This window comes from Papaver somniferum, chromosome 7 (assembly GCF_003573695.1).
Source record: "Papaver somniferum cultivar HN1 chromosome 7, ASM357369v1, whole genome shotgun sequence".
Classification (NCBI taxonomy): Eukaryota; Viridiplantae; Streptophyta; class Magnoliopsida; order Ranunculales; family Papaveraceae; genus Papaver; species Papaver somniferum.
In genome coordinates this window covers 163061254-163071559 of record NC_039364.1, presented here as the reverse complement: position 1 = coordinate 163071559, position 10306 = coordinate 163061254, and the positions used below count along the sequence as shown (strand labels likewise).

General features: G+C 37.9%; 1 protein-coding gene across 1 annotated transcript; it reads left to right on the top strand.

The window, feature by feature from the left end:
* The first annotated feature begins 249 nt into the window (after window positions 1-249).
* On the top strand, window positions 250-1068 carry LOC113295477. Its single transcript, XM_026543811.1, has 4 exons — window positions 250-379; window positions 479-559; window positions 624-772; window positions 970-1068. The coding sequence occupies exons 1-4, from the start codon at window positions 250-252 to the stop codon at window positions 1066-1068; spliced, it is 459 nt and encodes a 152-aa protein (XP_026399596.1).
* Window positions 1069-10306: the final 9238 nt, after the last annotated feature.

The window sequence follows — 10306 nt, the reverse complement described above, 5'->3', positions numbered from 1 at the left end:
CTGCCTTGCATATAGATTAGCTAGGAAAACTTCATAACACCCCAAGTCCCTGTGGAATGACCCTGTCTTGCACACATTACTACAATTTGACCTTGTGCACTTGCAGGTATCACTGTAGGCATCCATTTATTGTCTTATTTTCACATCTTTAAATGCCTACCAATTGAACCCTTCGATGATGGAAGTAGTGAAGAAAGAAATCCCGAAGTTGTTGGATGTAGGGGTTATCTATCCCATATCCGATAGCAAATGGGTGAGCCCGGTTCAGTCGTTCCAAAGAATTCCGGAATCACGGTGGTGAAAAACGATGATAATGACTTGGTTCCAACTAGAATCCAGACCGGTTGGAGAGTTTGCATTGACTACCGAAAGCTCAACTGTACCACCCGAAAGGACCATTTTCCCTTACCATTCATTGATCAAATGCTTGAAAGATTGGCTGGACACTCTCACTATTGCTTTCTTGGCGGTTTTTTAGGTTATAACCAGATTGTAATAGCTCCGGAAGATCAAGAAAAGACAACATTTACTTGTCCTTTTGGCACTTTTGCGTATAGACGTATGCCATTTGGCTTGTGTAAAGCTCCAGCCACTTTTCAACGTTGTGGTAATTATATTTTCAGATTATGTGGAAAGCATCATAGAAGTGTTTATGGATGATTTTAGCGTGTATGGTGATTCTTTTGACAAGTGCTTAGATAACCTTGCACTTATTCTTAAACGATGCGTAGAAACTAATCTTGTGCTTAATTGGGAAAAGTGTCACCTTATGGTGATCATGGGATTATATTAGGCCATGTTATATCCTCTAAGGGGTTGGAAGTGGACAAGGAGATAGATTTGATTCGGAACTTACAATACCCCACAATTGTGAGGGAGGTTCGCTCTTTTCTTGGTCATGCAGGTTTTTATAGGAGATTCATCAAGGATTTCTCCAAGATTGCAATGCCCCTGTGTGGACTTTTGCAGAAAGATGTGGCCTTTGATTGTGACAAGGAATACAAGGAAGCTTTTGACACCTTGAAAGAGTTGTTGACTACCGCACCAATTATCAAACCACCGGACTAGAGCAAGCCATTTGTGTTGATGCGCGATTCAAGTGATTATGCTGTTGGATCCGTGTTGGGACAACGAGATGGTAAAGTTCCATATGCCATTTATTATGCTTCTAGAACTCTCAACGGAGCACAAATCAACTACTCCACTACTGAAAAGGATCTCTTGGCCATAGTATTTGCACTAGAGAAGTTTAGATCTTACTTGGTGGGAACAAAGGTGGTGGTTTTCTCCTACCATGCTGCACTTCGATACTTGCTCACAAAGAAGGAGGCTAAGCCAAGGCTCATAAGGTGGATTCTTCTTCTTCAAGAGTTCAACTTGCAAATCAAGGACAAGAAGGGTAGTGAGAATACCGTAGCGGATCATCTAAGCAGATTGGTTGTGTCTGAAGAAGCGATTCCTTTACATAATAGTTTCCCGAATGAGCAACTATTTGCGGTTGTTGGCACAACTCCATGGTACACTGATATTGTTAACTTCTTGGTGACTGTACAAGTACCTAGTTCCATGTCTACGTTTCAGAAACACAAGCTAAAGAAGATTTCCAAGCAATATATATGGGATGAACCTTATTTGTGGAAGCATTGCTCCAGTCAAATGATCCGCAGGTGCGTACTCGAATCCGAGTTCCAATCAATTCTGAATTTTTATCACTCATATGCTTGTGGTGGCCATTTAGGAGCCAAGAGGACAACCCTCAAGGTTCTCGAAAGTGGTTTTTATTGGCCTACATTGTTTAAGGATGCATATTTATTTTGCAAGGCTTTTGATAGGTGTCAAAGAACAGGCAATCTAGGTGCTAGAAACCAAATGCCGCAAATACCAATTCTCGATGTTGAGATTTTTGATGTTTGGGGTATCGATTTCATGGGGCCTTTTGTGAATTCCAATGAGAAATTTTATATACTTATTGTTGTAGATTATTTTTCTAAGTGGGTGGAAGCTAAAGCCACCCCTACTAATGATTCTCAAGTTGTTTGTGAGTTTGTGAAGGAACATATCTTTTCTAGATTTGGTACACCTCGAGTGGTGATTAGTGATCGAGGGTCGCACGTCAAGAGATCCTTTGACGCTCTTCTAAAGAAGTATAATATTTCTCATAAAGTTGGCACACCGTACCATCCACAAACGAGTGGTCAAACTGAAATTTCCAACCGGGAGATTAAGTCCATCCTTGAGAAGACGGTGAACATTACAAGGAAGGATTGGAGTTATCGACTCAATGACGCTTTGTGGGCGTATAGGACAGCTTACAAGACACCCATCGGTATGTCTCCTTTTAGGATTGTCTATGGTAAACCTTGTCATCTTCCGGTTGAATTTGAACACAAAGGTTATTGGGTTATCAAGGTATGTAATACGGAATTAGATGCAGCTGGTGAACATAGGAAACTTCAACTCAATGAGCTAGAAGAGATACGAAATGATGCATATGAAAGTTCACGCATTTATAAAGAAAAGACCAAGGCTTTCCATTATAAAATGATTTCCCGAAAGAGTTTTGAAGTAGGGCAGAAAGTTCTTTATTCCATTCTCGTCTTAAATTGTTTCCGGGTAAACTTAGGTCCAGATGGATTGGACCATTTGTTGTTACTAATGTGTTTGCGCATGGTGCAGTTGAAATTATTAGTCCCAAAACAGGGCTGGTTTCCAAGGTCAACGGCCATCGTTTGAAATCATACTATGAGAAATTTGTGACGGAGAATCAGGATATGGTCACATTGAGTGATCCACTCCCTCTGGAGGAGTAATTGGAGCTGAAAGTCGGGCTGACGACTTTAAACCAAGCGTTAAGTGGGAGGAAACCCACCGGTTTTGTATCTTTATCTTTATCTTTTTATCTTTAAGCATTTTATCTTTATTTTCTTGTTTTGCATATCATTTGCGGAATTTCCTACCTTGGACTTTACTTTGAATTACTAAATTTTAATTTGAGGACAATGTAAATTTTAAGTGTGGGGGAGCATTTATAAACTAGAAAAATAGAAAAATAGAAGAAAAAAATTGCTTTATAAACTCTGAAATCTAGAAACTTGTGCCTTTAGGATGACATTACCAATATAAGTGGATGGAACCATCTTGATTGCAGGAGTTGAGGAACCTATTAACGTAAAGGACGGACAAAGCTCATGTGCTAGAAATAATATGATAGTTGTTACCATATCTCGGAATGTCACCATATCACTTTCAGTTTTTATTTTTGCAAGGTTTTTGTTTCTCTAAGTGATTTGGTGGGTCACTAACATCGAATTGTTATTACTGCTAGAATGAAATAGAGTGATTGAGTTACTAAAAAAAAAACCCAGACCAATTAGACCAACCAGAGTGCATATATAAAAAAAGAAAAGAAAAAAAAATGAAAAAAAAAAAAGAAAAAGAAAATAATTGATCATTGTTCAATTAATAAATCAACTGCTGGTTCCCTTTTATATGCCAGTTCAATTGATCTAGAATTAAGATTGTCGACTGTTGGTTCCCTTGTATATGCCAGCTGAGTCGATATTAGAATTCAGACCAGTATCTCAATCCATTGGGATTCATAGGTTCATCTTGGCAGTGACCTTCAGACAGATATGGGAAACACCGTCACTTAGTCAACATTCGCAAACATCTATCTCTATATCCATTCATGTGTGATTGTGGCTAGTAAGATTCCGAGTATTGTCGTTTGTCCGACTTTCTAAATAGAGATTTATTTACTTATATATGAATTGGATTTGTATCAAGGTACCTCCTCCTGTAGTCATTTTGGATTCGTTCGTAGACTCTTCACAGGTAGTTGGAATTTGGAGTAAAAGGTTTTGTAGGTACACCTCTTGTAAACCTTCATGAGACTAAAACTCGTTCACTAGGGGCACCTAGGGGTACAAAGTCTTGTTATACGTGCTAAGTGTGACAGTAGCCTCGACGACACGGAGTTGTATGTATGTTTTAAAATTATTTTGTTTGATTTGCTCGAGGACTAGCAAAGTCTAAGTGTGGGGGAATTTGATAGGTGTCTAAAACACCTTGATATTTATCTATTGTTTATGCTTTATTTGTTAAGTTTTCTTGTAAATTATGTATCTTATGTTTGTTTTTGAGTGTTTAGATACTTTGGAGTCATTTGAACAAAAGAAGAAGAAACAGGGCAAAAGTGTCATTTCATGTGCAATTGCTGTGGAGGCGAACTATTTCTCATTATTTGCTTTTATTTTCTTCATCTCTGTCTGAAAAGCATGTCTGTTTTAGTGATGCAAATTTATATGTCTGAAAAGCACGATTGCTTTAGTGATGAAGAGACATTGAAGAGAAGAAGTGAATCTGAGAAGTGAGAGAAGGCTGATGTTGGTGGAAGAATTCGAGGAAGAAGAAGGCGCTCATTTGGAGCAAGAAGGGCAAAAGCGTGATTCTATTGGCGAGTGCTAATGGGAGTCAAGCCAAGGATAGAGGGGACAACCAGCTGGGTTTTGCTCAGTAGCTGTTGGTGGAATGTATCATTTGTTGGGTGCCTGTAGTAAATTCACTCATTACCTAGCCCTAAATTCAAGAGATATGTCTTTTCTCTTATCATTGAACTCTACCTGAAATTCAGGGATGTGTGTAACGGAAGATGACTGCGGCTTTGCTCTGAAATTGGGAAAAGAGAGGACATGGAAGAACGAGAAGATGATGCTGTCTGAGATCGAGAAGAAGCTGTTGTTGCTGAGAGAAATCAGATCGAAGATTTGAGATGATTCAGAGCATTGAGAAGAAGAGATGAGGGTTTCTGAAATTGGGTGATAAAATCAGTGGGAAGTTACAGAGATTCGAGAGTTGAAAGGGGTTTTCTGCATCTGTTAATATCGACAACAAAAGAGGAAGGAGAATTACAGCTGCTATTGTTGTTGTTGTTGTTGTTAATGAAGTTAGGGTTTTGAATCTGGGGTTGAGACTGAGCTGAAATTTCTTGAATCTGTAGATGGGGGAGTCTGTATGATGATGAATCAGTGGTGATGTATGAAACAAACAATCTCTACAGTTGGAAGTGGTCATTTTAATTAGTTGCAGGTGGTGAATGCTTAAATGTATGTTTAGGACAGGGAATTACAGTTGAGAAGGAGGAGATGGATCTGTTGCTGCTGGGAATTGTGAATTTGAATAAGGAGTTTTGAGAAGTGCAGTTGAAAGCTGGTGCAACTAAAGATGGTGAAATTGAGTAGATGAATGTTAAGGCAGGTACAGGCAATTGCAGGTTGTACTGGTGCAGCTGAACTGAAATGAATGCAATTGAGAAACTGGCAAGCTGGTGATGTTGTTGCTACCACTAAAGCTGAATGGTAGTGACTGGTGGATTGTTTTACAGGGAAAGGAGTTGGGTTCTACCACCGTAGTTCCTTTGCGACTGCACCACAGAATCGTGATCGTGGTTGAAGAATTTTAACTCAATTTAGGAGCTGATATGTTGTAACTTATGTGTGTTGTTCTGTGCAAGGTTTGGCTGGATATTTATGGCAAGGAATCAACGAGAAACAGGTGGTATGAAGCCACGAGAAATGGTTGGTCTTAGATCGAGTATTTGGCCTAAGATTGGGTTCAGATTGGGTGTAGCTTGGTTAAGCTTTTATGTGGAAGATCAGGTAAAGATGCTGGTGTTATTGCCATGGTTGGTGGGACAATTCACAGTCAAGGGTTGCAACTGCAGTTCAAGTGGTGGATTTCAGAATTGGTGGTACTGGAAATGCAGGTTTGAGCAAGGAGCTAGTAATTGTGTTGGTCTTGCAGTTGCAGCATATCTAGAGGGTATTGCAGCTGTGGATTGTTGTAACTGGATGGAGCTGTGTGTTGCAGGCTAGACCAAGTGTGGTTGAATTGAAGTGCTGCTAAACTGGAGCCGAGAATGCTAAGAGACACAATGGAAGGGAAGAGTGATTATGACCTGCAGGTGCATGAAATGAGTGCTTTAGATGTATGTGTAGGAAATTGCAGGTGGTATGATTGATGGCTGCAAGCTGCAATGGAATGGAGTTGATGCAGATGAACAAGAAGGAGCGGTGACTGAAATTGATATTGCAGGTTGAATTGTTGGTGCTAATGTTGCAGTTGGTTTGCTGCTTAACTGAATTGCAGCTGAAATGAAGGCACTGGTGGATTTGAGCAGAACTGGGATCACAAATGGAGTTAAAGTGACAGATGCTTGTGCTAATCTGAGGTTGCAGTTGCAGTAGCTGGGAGAGCAAGTGGAGCCTGAGATGGTAGCGGAATTACGAAGTCGAATTGAATGAAGGTGCAGTTAAGGCAATGATCAAATGGTGCTGAGATGAATGATAGGCTGATAAAGATGCAGGATGAACAGCTGGTGAAGCAAAATGGTAGTGCAGAACAAGTTCAGGCCAGTCCAAATGTTTTGACCTGGCAATTTAGCTTAGTCAGCCTAGTTAGCTGGACTCAGAACCTGACTCAGTTACGCCGTTAGTCAGTCGTTATCTTTGACGATTGACTGTTAAACTTGACCGGTGATTTGTACAGTCACCTGAGATATTTCCCAGTAACCTGAGCTACTGATCGACGACTTCTCCAGCCAAGTTCCAGCCAACCTTTGGGACTTCGACAACATATTTTTGGGTGTATTTTCCACATGGGTTTTATCACACATGGGCTTGGTGGACTCTTATCTATTGGACCTTTGAAGACTTGACCTAAGAAGAAACATAAAAAGGAGGATTTTTACAACTTGGAAATCACGTATTCTACTTGGAGCTTTGGAGGAGAGCCGGATACTAGGGTTTGCTTATTGTTTCATCTTCTTTATTTTAATATTATGATGATGAACTCCATTATTATGAGTAACTAAAACCTTTCGTTGATTAGGGGCGATTTCAATGCCCGAAGTATGAATCCATAATTGATATGAAACAACTCGTTTTCTCGCCTTTAATTTCGTTATTGTTTGATTTCTACTATGCCAATAGTGTTTATGGATTATTTTGTTGATTGTTTAAGTTCGAAATTAAATAGTTGATTTGATAATCCTATTGCTAGTTTTGAATTTTTCGACCCGTAATTTTTTAGAAAGATAAACACAAGTAGCAATATATGGGTATTGATAATGGGACTTTGTTAAGTACCCATGTGTAGAAATTGACACTAGTAGGTGATTTATGCTTTTGAGTTCATCACTAGGAGCAACCTTATCTCACAAAACTTAGAGCATTTGTTTAAGTCACACCTAGAGAGTGTATTTCTAGGAAACTTGGCAAAAATAATCCGGTAGTCGAGCGCTTCCGTATCCGGTGAGCTTAGGAGATAATAACGGGATAGTTGAGCGTACTAATTATCCTAGGGTTGCTAGTAACAAGTAATGTGAAAAACGTAGTTATATATCAATTTGGTTTATGTTCTGTGGTCTAGAATGAATCCTTAATCAATTTCATCTCATATTTGAATACAACTTTGTGATTTTCAGAAATTCTACAACAAAATATTCTTTGCTAAGAATATTTCTATAACAACTTTTGCTTCATACCTCCCTTGGGACGATACTGCTTTCATTATACTACTTGCTAGTGTAAAGAGAAGTAGAGAAATATTATTTGCGAGTTGACACCTCGTCACCTAATTAGGCGAAATCTCTTACGATCGTTCGTTTTAAAGACTTCTTTGGGATTGGGAAGATCTACGAGTACCGTTGGTGGGAAACTAGATAATTGCAATTTATTATTAGTTTTCGATTAATTTGATTGACTAACGGTTGTTGAACTTTGATTGCACCTAGTTTGTTTATGCTTGAGAATCTTCTCTTCTGATGTAAGATTCACTCAAACTAGATCGAAGTTTCGACGGGGATATTTAAAACTGTTTGTATATCTAAAGACGTCTTGTGATAATCTATTGTTAACAAACTCCGTTCTGTGTGTGATTGATCACAAGAGATTCAAGTTATTTGTGTGCAGGTGTTTATTGAAGATGAAAGAAGATTTGAAGACAAAGAAGATTTTTGGGTTCATAATCTTTGGTGTGCACAATACTTGTTTCGGCTGGAAAGGGATCCAACTATAATCGGTTTATCTTTGTGATAGATTGGATTGATTAGTTGAGTAGATCGGTATCAATACGTTTCTTTGTGATTTGAAGTATTGATTGCAAAGTCTTGACAATTACTTTGGTAGTTGTTATTGGATAGATCTAAGAACCCGACAAAGGAGTTTATTGGGATAAACGGAAGAGCCTTTTGTCAAACTCATATCACGTTGTCTGAAAAGAGTTGTTACCGAACAAATTTGTTGTTCCTTTACTGTTTGGGATACGAACCAAAGGAATTGTTCCAAGTGCGTAACTTACTACAAGTTGGAGGCGCATGGATACTGAGGGAACTAGATGAACTATAGGTTTAGTTGCTTGGTCTCAACTATACGAAGTTGGTTTGATTTTGTATAGCGGCTTAATTCTGAGAGTATTCAATTATGGACTAGGTCCCGTGGTTTTTCTGCATTTGCAGTTTTCCCGTTAACAAAATATTGTTGTGTCATTTACTTTTATTTTCCGCAATTATAATTGTTGTTATTATAATTTAAAGTAAATTACACAAACGTTAATTCCTATTTACTTGATAGCAATCCTATTGTGTTTGGTTAAGTCCGAACCTATTATCAAGTAAACATACTTCGTTGTTGTATCGTCTCGATCTTGTATCCATAGTCAATCGCACAAGTTATCTTGTTGTCGTATTGTCTCGATCTCGTATCCATAGACGATCACACAAAGTGTGAACCGATTAGTTGTATTATCTCGACTCAGTCCATAGACAATCACTTTTGGAGAAAGGACTTATAGGTGGAAAAGTTTTAGATTGAGGTATATTTGGGTACCCTCGTCTTTTCAATTGGTATTAGAGCAGGCAAACATGAAAAGATCTAACAATCTGTGTTTGGTGCGATCCAACCTATAGGCAATGAACTCGAGTTCTCATTAATCAACTTCAATTAACGAGATTTGACGGAACAAACTATCTATGGTGGAAATCTGCTATGAGATCTTTTCTTCAATCACGAGACTTTAATGCATGGCTATTAGTCGTCGATGGTTACAAAACTACGGGATCATAATGAAATTCTCAAAGAGATAATTCATGACCAAAAGAGAAATATCAACTTGTTTCGATGATTTCACATAGTCGAAACTTAGTGTATTTATCAAGGAGTTAATAAAGATACAAGATAACCCCTACAATATTCCATAGACGCACTCCCCATAATATGTCAATTAAGAACTCTCCCCCATAATATGTCAACCCGAAAGAACAACACGAGTGACCTTACTTTTACAAGAAAAGAAGGATTTCCTTGAACATTAACAAATCACATGGATTTGTATCCAGTAAACTCGAATAAATTAACCACAAGAGGACCTTATTGATTAATTTAATCGAAAATTCTCAACATAAGAAAACTTATGGAGCCGTACAATACTTTCACATAAGAGTGGATCAGGGAAAGATCAATACTGCGGAATTTTTGAAAAAATCATTTTATCTTTTACCAATATTTGCATAATGGCAGAATAGACTTAACTTTTGAACATATATGAAATAATCATTGTTCACAGACGTAAACACAACATATCTCATAAAATATTTTTGCAATATATAAAACCAATAAAGATTAATATTGCAAAATCAACTTAGAATTTAAATAAATAAATCTAAAACCATTGTAAGATGAAAATCGTTGAAATGGCTATGTGTAAACACATTATTTGCTATTCCAAACCCTAGTTATCCTTCTTGAAACTTAAGCATAAATTCTCATAAGATGTTTCCTAGACATTAAGATTCTTGAAAAATTCTTTATCGTCCCCGAACTCATTCTCGTCAACAGACACTGAACATAAGGTTTATAAAGAAAGGAGTCAATTCCAACAAACCTTCTTGACTGATGCCGAACCAGAGCCTTCTGAATTTCAAGAGATCTTAAAAGTAGCCTTAATTTGCTGCATCTCCATCATTGTTTATTTCAACTCTTCAAGAACACCAGAAAGAATCTGAAGATTTGAGATGTTAGTGAAAAACCGGGGGTCTAACAACCATACCCAAGATTTCGTTTAGGCAATCTGTATGGACTAACTCTAATATATTTCCAAGAGAATCAACTAGACAGATAGATTCAATCAATGAAAATACATCTAAGAGTTATATCTTAATTTCTCAAATCAATTTGCAATCGAACAGACAGAAATTTGTGAGCCGAATTAATGTGAGAAATAACTTGGATGGTACCAAAGACCAATATCC

Coding starts and splice junctions, on each gene's coding strand:
- LOC113295477 (XM_026543811.1), top strand. CDS start 250: ATGGGTGAGCCCGGTTCAGTCGTTCCAAAGAATTCCGGAATCACGGTG. Junction 380..478: donor TGACTACCGAAAGCTCAACT/GTACCACCCGAA, acceptor GCGGTTTTTTAG/GTTATAACCAGATTGTAATA. Junction 773..969: donor GGGAAAAGTGTCACCTTATG/GTGATCATGGGA, acceptor GGACTTTTGCAG/AAAGATGTGGCCTTTGATTG.